Source organism: Bemisia tabaci, chromosome 7 (genome assembly GCF_918797505.1).
Source record: "Bemisia tabaci chromosome 7, PGI_BMITA_v3".
NCBI lineage: Eukaryota > Metazoa > Arthropoda > Insecta > Hemiptera > Aleyrodidae > Bemisia > Bemisia tabaci.
The window spans coordinates 20,296,584-20,308,648 of NC_092799.1; the positions used below are offsets into that span (position 1 = coordinate 20,296,584).

At 38.8% G+C, this 12,065-nt stretch overlaps 1 protein-coding gene across 2 annotated transcripts; it reads left to right on the forward strand.

Moving 5' to 3' along the window:
- Window positions 1–6,314: 6,314 nt before the first annotated feature.
- Cbp20 (cap binding protein 20) lies at window positions 6,315–11,852 on the forward strand. Of its 2 annotated transcripts, none has more exons than XM_019040273.2 (4): window positions 6,315–6,504; window positions 7,379–7,560; window positions 8,822–8,960; window positions 11,117–11,852. In XM_019040273.2, the coding sequence occupies exons 1-4, from the start codon at window positions 6,445–6,447 to the stop codon at window positions 11,219–11,221; spliced, it is 486 nt and encodes a 161-aa protein (XP_018895818.1). In that variant the 5' UTR covers window positions 6,315–6,444; the 3' UTR covers window positions 11,222–11,852. The 2 variants fall into 2 exon arrangements, with proteins under 2 accessions (XP_018895818.1, XP_018895817.1); XM_019040272.2 differs by lacking the exon at window positions 8,822–8,960 and adding an exon at window positions 8,565–8,703 and having other exon boundaries at window positions 6,321–6,504.
- Window positions 11,853–12,065: the final 213 nt, after the last annotated feature.

Below are 12,065 nucleotides of genomic sequence, written 5' to 3' on the forward strand. Positions count from 1 at the left end.
ACTTCAAAATACCCCATTCTCAGTATTCATCGGGGGTCCCTTCATCACAAATGTTTTTGGCGACCTTCCATGTCTCTTAGAGACAAATTTTCAAGGAATTCGGGGCCTTTTAAGTGATTAAAAATGATAAGAAAATCACAACGCTCGTTTTCATTCCGATGACCAAAATGAGAGACCACGTATCTCCGTTTGCGATGTTGCAGATTACGTGTCAAAATCTATTTTTTCTTCGGATAACTAGTCAACGTAAAATGTTTCTCCGTGATTTTTCATCCCTGTTAGCAGAGTATGTGGCATACAAATTAAGTTGTTACGTTGGATTGCGTCCCATCGACATAATAAAATAGGAGCGGAAATTTTGAAACACCGCAATGTAGATACGTGATACTGTACTCAGACCAACGATATGTAATACGTACATCCGTAAAGCTTGATTAGGCATCAAGGCGATATCCTGTCGAAAACGCGTCCGTTAATTAAGCGCTGCAGTCAGCGCGCTGAAATTCAAAACGCCTTCAATTTTTTGAACGCAATATGGACATCCGTCGAGGTTGTATAGTTGTATCAAGGCGCCGTTGTCAGCGCGTCCTAGTGTCCTCGTTACGGACGAATAAAATCAGTGCGAAAAGAGCCGAAATGCCTTCAGTTTTCTACATTCCGATGACCAACATGAGAGACCACGTATCTCCGTTTGCGACGTTGCAGATTACGTGTCAAAATCTATTTTTTCTTCGGATAACCAGTCAACGTAAAATGTTTCTCCGTGATTTTTCATCTCTGTTTAGCAGAGTATCTGGCATACAAATTAAGTTGTAACGTTGGATTGCTTCCCATCGAAATAATAATATAGGAGCGGAAATTTTGAAACACCGCAATGTAGATACGTGATACTGTACTCTGACCATCGATATGTGATACGTACATCCGTAAAGCTTGATTAGGCATCAAGGCGATATCCTGTCAAAAACGCGTCCGTTAATCAAGCGCTGCAGTCAGCGCGCTGAAATTCAAAACGCCTTCAATTTTTTGAACGCAATATGGACATCCGTCGAGGTTGTATAGTTGTATCATGGCGCTGTCCTCAGCGCGTGCACAGGAATGCCAAAAAACCAAATACAGAAGATTCGAAAATGCCTTCAAATGAGGCGTCATACCTCACGCGTTCCGGAGAGTTCAAATAGTTGTATCCCTGCGCCTTAGCATGACAATGGAAGCTAAATATTGAAGTAGCGTCCCCGCGTTGTTTTTCGGTTTTCCTGTGCCGCTACTGTAGTTTCGACCGTGAAGGCTGTAGTTGAAGGGCACTAAAGCCAGGATTGTATTTCGCAAATGGATAGTTTTTGCAGAATAATTAAAAATTAAGAGGCAGGGATAAGGGTCATTCCTCGTCAACTGTGCCAGGCTCGGAACCCGACCCCCCCCCCCGATTTGGCTGAAAATTGGTATACGGGGTCTTTACATCCCCCCCCTCCCCCTCCGCCCCCCCAACCATACTTTGTAAGAATGTTTCTAAACCAATTTTTTCATGTGGATTCTAAATATGCCACCGAAATTAAGCTAAAAATTATTCTAATGGCCGTAATTTATTGTTTCTTAAAATTTACGATATTTTCCTCATTCAATGTTTAAACTGAATTATCTAAGAAACTGTCACTCAGATTTTCGATTTTTTTTTTACTTCAAGCTTAGTATATATACTTTTGGTTGATTTACTTTTTTCAATGGATATCGGACGGTTCAGGGCCTAAAAAAATTCAAATAGGCCAAAAAGGGTCAAAAATGGTAAAATAAAAGACGAATTTTTACATGTTAATCCAAATCTTTCGATATGAAACTCTTCAATTATCGATATTTTTTCCCCTTTTACCCTCTAATATGTATAAAATCAGACTATCAACGGTTTCATTCACATACTACCCAATATTAAGGCGTTTTCGAATCTTCTGTATTTACATGACAATTTTTTCCAAATTTGTTTGCATTATATTGTAGATTTGAGTTCCTTTTATTAATTGGTTAAAATATTCCTGCTTCTTAATTTTTAATTATTCTGGTAAAATTTACTTTTTGCGAAATACAATCCTGACTTTCACGCCCTTAAACTACAGTCTGATTCGTCGAAACTGTAGTAGCGGTACAGGAAAACCGAACAAACAACGTGAGGACGCTACTTCAATATTTAGCCTCTATCGCCTCGCCAAGGCGCAGGGATACAACTATTTGAACTCTCCGGAACGCGTGAGGTATGACGCCTCATTTGAAGGCGTTTTCGAATATTCTGTATTTACATGACGAGATTTTCCAAATTTTTTTCACTCTATTGTAGATTTGAGTTCCTTTTATCTTTTAGTTAAATTACTCCTGCTTTTTAATTTTTAATTATACTGCAAAAATTATCCTTTTGCAAAATACGATCCTGGCTTCAGCGCCCTTAAATTCCGGCCTTCACGGTCGAAACTGTAGTAGCGGCATAGGGAAACCGAAAAACAACGCGGGGCCGCTACTTCAATATTAAACTTCCATCGCCTTGCTAAGGCGAATGGATACAACTATTTGAACACTTCGGAACGCGTTATCCGAAGAAAAAATGGATTGTGACAAGTAATCTGCAACGTCGAAAACGGAGATACGTGGTCTCTCAATTTGGTCATCGGAATGTAGTAAACTGAAGGCATTTTGGCTCCTTTCGCACTGCTTGTCTCGTCATTGGCAAGGACACTGGGACGCGCTGACAACGGCGCGGCGCCTTCATACAACTATACAACCTTGACCGATGTCCATATTGCGATCAAAAAATTGAAGGCGTTTTGAATTTCAGCGCGCTGACTGCAGCGCTTAATTAACGGACTCGTTGGTGACAGGATGTCGGCTTGATGCCTAATCAAACTTTACGGATGTACGTATCACATATCATTAGTCAGAGTACAGTATCACGTATCTACATTGCGGTGTTTCAAAATTTCCACTCCTATTTTATTATTTCGATGAGACGCAATCCAACGTTACAACTTAATTTGTATGCCAGATACTCTGCTAACAGAGATTAAAAATCACGGAGTAACATTTTACGTTGACTAGTCATCTATTTTGTTATTTCGATGGGAAGCAATCCAACGTTACAACTTAATTTGTATGCCAGATACTCTGCTAACAGAGATGAAAAATCACGGAGAAACATTTTAAGTTGACTAGTTATCCGAAGAAAAAATAAATTTTGACAAGTAATCTGCAACGTCGCAAACGGAGATACGTGGTCTCTCATTTTGGTCATCGGAATGTAGAAAACTGAAGGCATTTCGGCTCTTTTCGTACTGATTTATTTCGTCCGTAACGAGGACACTGGGACGCGCTGACAACGGCGCCTTCATACAACTATACAACCTCGACGGATGTCCATATTGCGTTCAAAAAATTGAAGGCGTTCTTAATTTCAGCGCGCTGACTGCAGCGCTTGATTAACGGACTCGTTGGTGACAGGATATCGGCTTGATGCCTAATCAAGCTTTACGGATGTACGTATCACATATCGATGGTCAGAGTACAGTATCACGTATCTAAATTGCGGTGTTTCAAAATTTCCGCTCCTATTTTATTATTTCGATGGGAAGCAATCCAACGTTACAACTTAATTTGTATGCCAGATACTCTGCTAACAGCCATTTTCGAAATACAACCCTGGCTTTAGCGCCATTACACTACGTTAGTTTTTTGCATTATATTGTCAATTTGAGTTCCTTTTATAAATTAGTTAAATTACTCCTACTGCTTAATTTTTAATTATTCTGCAAAAACTATCCATTTGCGAAATACAATCCTGGCTTTAGTGCCCTTAAACTACGGCCTTAACGGTTGAAACTACAGTAGCTGCACAGGAAAACCGAAAAAAAAAAACGCGAGGACGCTACCTTAATATTAAACTTCCATCGCCTTGCTACGGCGCACTACGGCGCATTGATACAACTATTTGAACACTCCGGAACGCGTGAGGTATCACGCTTCAATTGAAGGCGTTTTCGGATCTCCTGTATTTACATGACGAGACTTTCCAAATTTGTTTGCATTATTTTGTCGATTTGAGATCCTTTTATTATTTGGTTAAACTATTCCCGCTTCTTAATTTTTAATTATTCTGCAAAAAGTATCTGTTTGTGAGATACAATCCTGGCTTTAGCGCCCTTAAACTACGGCCTTAACGGTCAAAACTGCAGTAGCGGCACACCGGGGCGGTCTGGTAGTCGAAAAGTTAGGAGGAGACCTAAATATAAGGGCCCCTCTTGTCGTTCGGGGGCCCCTCCCCCCCGGTAAATCCTGAAAATTTCACAGTTTTTAAACACGTAGGTATTATTGGAGTTGGATTCTACAGTACTTGAACTTCAAAATACCCCATTCTCAGTATTCATCGGGGGTCCCTTCATCACAAATGTTTTTGGCGACCTTCCATGTCTCTTAGAGACAAATTTTCAAGGAATTCGGGGCCTTTTAGTGATTGAAAAGGATAAGAAAATTACAACATTACGGGAAAAAACAATGACTCGAAAAAATTTCGCCGCGGGGGCTCCTTCGGGACCTCCGCGGCAATGGTTGCATGGACTAAATTTTTATGGTCAAAATCGAAAGCTCTCCGATCGAACCAATTCGGAGTCTGATCGGTCGGTCTCCGATAACACCAGTACCTTGAGCGTTTCACCAAATACGTCATGGATCTGACAAAATTGCGAGTTTCGAAGGTAGGGTCGGACTGGGTCGCATCTGGGTGGAAGGGGATTTAGAAAATTTTGTCAAAGCAGTACGATTGTACGCTATTTTCAGGTGGAACCTTTCCTTCCCGGATGGAAGAAGGCCCATCAAAAAGGTTAGAGATGAAAAAAGAACAATCGGATGTTGGTGGTACAGGCGAACATAGAACAAGACAAGACTGACGAGCGACTCCGGACACAACAGAGAAATACACACAAAAAGAAAATAAAAGAACAGCAACTAGAACTGGGGTGACGGGTTTAGCCCCCCGTCAAGGCATACTAAGTTTCACACTTACATTTTTGAGGGGGAAAAGGAAGAACCGTGGTGAAACGACAGACCGAAACAGGCGAGCGAAAGGAACGAACTCGAATATCCGAAGAAGAGAGGGGGGAGCCAAGTAGTGCTAGTAGCCGTCACGCGACCACTAGCGCTACTTGGCGGGCTAAAATTTTTGAAAAAGAAGGGGTAGGGGGAACACCCCGTTACACAGGTTCAAAGTTGATTAATCGTACAGATTGAAGATTGCAAAATTGAACGTTGTGAAGTAACTGATAGGCTCCTGAAATTAAAGAAAAAATAAAAAATTAAAGCAACCAGACGCATCCAAGCACCATTATCTCCAAAGGAAACGAGCCAGCTAGTGCTACGATTTACGAACTTTAGATATGTGGGTCTGCAAATCTATCTAATAATTAATAAAGAATCAGACATTAACCCGAAAAAAAAGGAAGAATCGAGTATCAACACAGCCAAAGACAGTAGAGACGTATATTCGGGCCTCTTTTTAAAACTTTTCGCTCGAATCTGAGTGACACTTCATTGACAGCATAATTATGTGTATAGCGGAACATTGAGAGTTCGCGCCTTCATTTATTCAGATGCAGCACGGACGTTCATCAAGCACGAACAGTCGCCCCCCCCCCCCCCCCCCCCCGCCCCTCCCCCCCCCCCCCCCCCCCCCCCCCCCCCCCCCCCCCCCCCCCCCCCCCCCCGATTTGGGATGTGGCTGAAAATTGGTATACGGGGTCTTTACATCAAGCCAAAAATTTCAAATTTAATTGGAGCTATGGCGCTTTCAAGTTTCCATTTTTCCAATTTAAAAAAAGATAAAAAAAGGAAAAAAAAAACGCTGCGGTAGCTTTTAGAAATGGAAATTTGAAAGGAAATAGGAATCGAAATTACAGCGTCTGTCAGGTAGGTATAGAGCATGTACAAGCAGCTTTATGCCCTGAAATGACACAACAATGAATGAAACTGCTGGAAAGTTATTCTGTCGGGTTAGGTAGTTTTCCTCGAAAATCACAAAACCTCCATTTCAAAAGGGCCACCTACCTAAGATTAAATTTCTAAAAGAATAAGGCAAACTAATAAACACAGCAATGATAATGTATTTGATTCATAAAATAGTGTATTTCCCAAAGGAAATTCCATCGAAAATACACAAGAAAATTCTGACCGAAGAGAAACTGAAATACTACCAATGTAAGTATTATTAGACTCAATCGTACCAAACGGTCAAAAACATAATTATAAAGGGTCTAAACGGTGTACCGGTTAACCAGCAAGTCTCGTGACGTCATAGGTGTGACGTCACCGGTATTATTTACATTCGGAGGCTTTCGACGTTTCTAGACGCTGTGTCGGCCGTTTTTCTGGCTATTGAAACGCATTTTGGAGTTAAAACTTGATTTTTTTTGTGATAAAATGACTACAGTTACATCACCTTCAGTTGAATTGAGTTCTTACAGAGACCAACATTTTAAGGTAATCATTTCTTGACCATTAATATTGGTACTATCCAACCTAACCTCAAATTGCTCGGTCACTATTTTTCCTGAATCCCTCCTGACCATGATTTTGATTTATTATAAGTTTCTTTTACCGTTGTCCTCTTCATTATTTCAACTTTCAAATCCTCCTTTTTCCCTTATGACTGCACATCATATTTTCTTCATGTTAATCACATCGTCAGTTTTCGCTCAAGTTCATAGACCTCTTGTTTGGAAGCGCAATCTTTCTCAAGGTGTTAAATGTATGCCTTCCTTTATCTTTAAGCTCTAATCGTGCATATCTAATCGAAGCCCTTTCCGAGGCCCTATACAGACGCTCAGACATAGGACAAAATTTTGGGCAACACTGTAATTCAATGAACTTTCGATTTAACGGAGCTCCAACTAGTTTGCGCAGCTTGATGAACTTTGCGGGAAAGTTTAACTGCATGGATCAGGCCAAAGGTCCTTCCCAAACCTATCAAAATGACAAGCTAGATTTTACTATTTCTTACTTATGTAAATCTTTCTGTTTCTCATCAGTTTAACGCTGAGACAACATAAACATACACTTTAAGAGACCCTGAGGGTTTTTGCATTAACAGCGAGTATTAAATCAGAGCATTTTTTTAGCTGCACATATTTCTCTCAGTTCCGCCTCCATGTTGTCACAGAACTGATCTGTTTGAATTTTCCATACTTAGTTTATCATAGTCTTTGCGTCCTCTTTAGTACCATATCATAAGAGAGAAGTCTGACTGAACAGAAATTTTGTATGTTTAGAGTCATCAGTAAAAGCAGGAATAATGTTATTTCAGTCTCTTTAGAGCTACCCATGAATTATATTTAACTCTTTCTTTTGATTTCAGGGGTCACGAGCAGAACAAGAGCGCCTTTTAAGAGAATCAACTACCTTATACGTCGGAAACCTTTCTTTTCATACAACAGAGGAGCAAATATATGAACTTTTCTCTAAATGTGGCGATATCAAGAGAATCATCATGGGTTTGGACAAATACAAGAAGACACCTTGTGGATTTTGCTTCATGGAGTATCCTTTTTACCGTTATTTCATCTCGTATTTCATTTTTTTATCAATAAATTTTTTTTCCTATTAATTTTTTTTACAGCAAACGTAGATGCCCCTTAGTGCATGTTTTGAAGCAAAATAGTAGTACAGCTACCACGCCATATTGACCATTGAACCGGCTTCAGTCATTGGCCTTGTACATTTTGCTCTTCCAGTATTAGCAAAAATTTTAAATCACTTGTTTTTTTAATTAGAGTTCACACCTAATAAGTTCACATTCTTTTGGACTGCCACAGAAGATAGTGTCGTGTCAGTTTAGCATTGAAAGCAAATGCAAGAAAGAAGATGACATTTTTCTATTGTTGTTGAAAAGTACGTGATTTTATTTAGCCAGGACTCTAAAAATAACAAAATTCAGTGACTTTAATGTCCGAACGTTTGATTCTTACCGAGGAATTAATGTTTCTTCCAAGAGAATTTTAAGTTTCGGTTGCTCGGCAAAATTCCACACAAAATAAATCTTTGCCTTTCGTTTTGGTAAGTGAGGAATCCATATGTGCTCGGAGCTTTCAAGTTTGAAGTAACTTGAAAATTGAAGTGCAATTTTTTCAATCAGTCCCTCAGAATTATCCATTTGTTTCTGAAATTGATGATAGTTGCCAGACATGGTGGCTCCTGAGGCTTCAGCCTATGTTTCAAAAATTGGCCGCCAGGATTAGTTAAAAGTGGTAGGGATGCAGATAATTCTTTAACTCGGGTCTCATTTTATGATCTGGTTATTTTCCCCCACAAGTAAAGTCCCCGAATTCCCTGATTTCCACTTGAATTTTCACTCTTCTACATATTTTTATCAAAATTCTGAGATCATCATAAAAAGCCATCAAGTACCTCTCCAAAATTTCCTTGAATCTCTTGCTGTGCCACCCGTTACCAAGAATTTTATGATCGGGTATTATCTGCATTTTTGCAAGAGATTTCATGCGTTGGCATCAACATGTAGGATTGTACCTTAACAATAATTACAGGTACTATACAAAAGCTGATGCAGAAAACTGTATGCGATATGTAAATGGTACAAGGCTTGATGACAGAATAATTCGAACTGACTGGGATGCTGGTTTTGTTGAAGGACGTCAATATGGTCGTGGGAAGACTGGTGGACAAGTAAGTGTGATATATTTTTTCAGCAGCTCTTAAGGATAAACAACTAGCCATTATAATAATCATTGTGAAGGTAGCCTGCTGAGCATACCTTCCGCAGATGCCTTAACATTAATTACAGGTATTACACAAGAGCCGATGCAGAAAATTGTATGCGGTATGTGAATGGCACAAGACTTGACGACAGAATTATCCGAACCGATTGGGATGCTGGGTTTGTAGAAGGACGTCAATATGGACGAGGGAAAACTGGTGGGCAAGTAAGTAATCTAAATGTCTCTCTGCAGCCATTGCATTGAAGGCAAGGACTATACTAGGGGTGCGAATTTTCAATTGATTCAACCAAAATATCTATTTTTTTAACCCGGATCTATCAGCAGAATTAATGCAATTTTCGATTTTTTCAGGCTGCTGATGCTTGTTTCAAAGATTAAAGTCTATTATACAAGCAATTTTTTCTTATCAATGTAAAAAAAAATCGATTTTTACACTTTAACTGATTCAGCTTGTACCAATTTGTGGACGGAAATTAATTTTTGTAAAAAAAAATATATTTTTTTCCAAAAAATCCGCATCCCTAGACTCGATCTAGACACTGAAAAGAGAGAGATTGCTCATCTCATTATGCTTTAATGTGGATCTAGTGTTTGCTGAAAAATTAAACTATAGTAGCTGTAGAAAATAATTGTGTTTTGACTGCACAAGTCCGAGAAATGATTGAGCTGTGTTTTTAGAACTCACCTAAGGCACGGATTTAATGCTTCATTTGTTAAGGGTAAGAAGACAAAGCAAATGAGCAATTAATAATGAGTAGATTAGGTAAATTGATGGCTTAAGTGCCAAACTGCGTATCTCCATTGCGTGTTTATAAATTTCCGCTCCTATTTTATTTTTCAAAAAGAAATAAGTCAATTTGACCCCTTATGGAGAATATTCTGCCAACGGAGAAAAAAAATCAAGGAAGTTTTCAATAATTAGGTCCTTCAGTTTTCCATAGAAAAAATAAATTATGACAGGAAGTCTGCCATGTTGCAAACGGAGATATGTTGTTAGGCATTTTGGCCATCAAAATGTGTTCCATCTTAACTGGTTTTTCGGAAAAGTGGGAATGATACATATATATTTAACTGTGCACAAGCATTCAGATGCGGATGTGTACCTTATAAGAATTCTTTGCACAGGTTGATCCTGTTTTTTTTTTTTTCTCCCTTAAAAGTTTTCCTGTGTACCACCCTACATGAAGAGAATAAATTTGCCAGCAGTACAGTAGTGTCAGGGATCAAAAATCTCCTGAAATTTACGTTAGCTAAATTTACGTTCATTAATATCCCAGAGTCTATTTAAGTCCAAACTGTAAGTCAAAAACTTGATTAGAATATGAGTAATTGCAATAGCAATTGTTGATTTTCTATTTCTTGATTAGGGGCTAATTTTCAAGATCTCTATCCCAAAGTTTTATATGGTTTTAAAATAAATAAGGCATTTTAGTAGATTAGTTCCTTACTGTACGATTCATTTATTTGGAAGTTACGACCTCTTAATTGTTCATCAGGTTCGTGATGAATTCCGAAGACACTATGATCCTCAACGTGGTGGAGCTAATCGTTACTTCAGAGCTGCGCCGTACAGGCGAAAAATCTAACTTTTCCTCTCCTATTTCCTTTATCCTCCAGTGCCTCTCAAGTTTCACAGCCAGTACTGCCTGTTCCTGTATGTTTCCTATCCGCAATTCCAACTCCTCTTTTAATCGCCATCTTTCTTCTGATGCCTTTTTATGACTCATCATCTTAATCGTCTTGTTTGAGAAACTCTCGATTTTATTCAACATTGTTGATAAAAATTTTATGTTAATTCTTGTGATTCCTCCGTATTTTTCTACAAATTATGCGACCTACCTTTAATGTGATGGTGAGAAATAGAATCTTAGTGCTCCAAAGAAAGCGCAAAGGACACACATTTTTGTCCTCCTAGTTGAGAGTAATGAAAGTAACTACCTGCCAAAATATTGGTATCTTCGGATGCATGAATTCAAACTTTCCGCTCAAAAATTTCATGATCTTAAATCAAGCTTATGACCTCTTCACTTTCAGGCAATCTTTGTGCCTTTTCGCCACCACTGAAAGCTGAAAAAATGGGCTGATAACCACTCCTTAGAGCATTCATGATTTCAGGGAGCATTTTAGACAGTATTCGGAGGATTTTGTGGGTCCAATGGCAAAATCTGAAAAGCATTCGTTCATTAATTTTTCTTGAATTATTTCAGTGTGAACCATGAATTGGAGATGATTGAGTTTCCCCTTCCAAAACAAATCTTGAGTCCTTGTCAAGTTCTGACAGATTCTAATAATTTTAGGACCCTGTATTTTTAACTTGTGTATGATTAAAAATTTTCTTTTCTTTTCTTATACTCTGCCAGGTGCGTGACGAGTACCGAACAGATTTTGATGGAGGGCGAGGTGGATATGGAAAACTTGTTGCACAAAAAGTTGGAGCTCCAGAAATGGGATTCATCGTCCAGTGAATCGTCGCTGACATCAGTGTCCTCAGTGACTGGAAACAAACTGCCTCTCTTCAGTGTGACTTCACATGTGTTTTGTCCAATAAGTTGTTTTCTAAAAAGAAAGCAATTTAAGGTGCGATCATGTGAATGAATTGGTTACTCTGGACAAGACCCTGACTTTTTCAAGAGACACTTATGCCCTTTTTCAATCCTGATATTGAAATATCATCAGTCAGTTTCATTCATCTCCACGTTTAAGTTATATCGTGGAATAATTTCTCTTGTAACTCTAAAGAAAGTATTCTTTACACATTTGATCACCCTCTTGACCCATTAATCATCCAAACGACATTATTTTTTTTCTTCTTGACCATTCGTCCGATAATTTCCCAAAACCATCTCTTTGTATACTTTTAGAAATCATTTTTTTAAACAAGTGAATTGTATTGCACCAGTTCCTGCTAGTTTTTATTCTAAATCGGCAAATGTGAATCATTAATTTATTGTGAAATTTTGTGATTTTATGAGTGTAAAATAGAATAAGTAAATATGTACCTATTGCAAAAATCAGTTATGTGTAAAGGTTTGCAAAACTAATTGTAAGTTAGTATCTAATATGGAATAAAAATTGTTATTTTTTGCATTTTTTCAATTTATTTGCATCATTGATTTGTCATGCAGTATTGCTCTATCCCCAGGGCCGGATTTACATTTTTAGCGCCCTAGGCTAAACTTAGGGTGGCGCCCTTAGAAGTAGGCGCTCTCGTGGGGGGGGGGGGGGGGCAGACGCACCTCCCCTCCAGATCAGGAGGAGGATGTAAGGTGTCAGGAAAATGTTCAAATTCACCTTTAGGAAAACACGATT

What these genes read in the sequence shown, in the direction of transcription:
- Cbp20 (XM_019040273.2), top strand. Translation starts at nt 6,445, where the DNA reads ATGACTACAGTTACATCACCTTCAGTTGAATTGAGTTCTTACAGAGAC. An exon ending in ACAGAGACCAACATTTTAAG is followed by an intron (nt 6,505 to 7,378) that starts GTAATCATTTCT and finishes TTTTGATTTCAG; the next exon opens with GGGTCACGAGCAGAACAAGA. An exon ending in TGTGGATTTTGCTTCATGGA is followed by an intron (nt 7,561 to 8,821) that starts GTATCCTTTTTA and finishes CATTAATTACAG; the next exon opens with GTATTACACAAGAGCCGATG.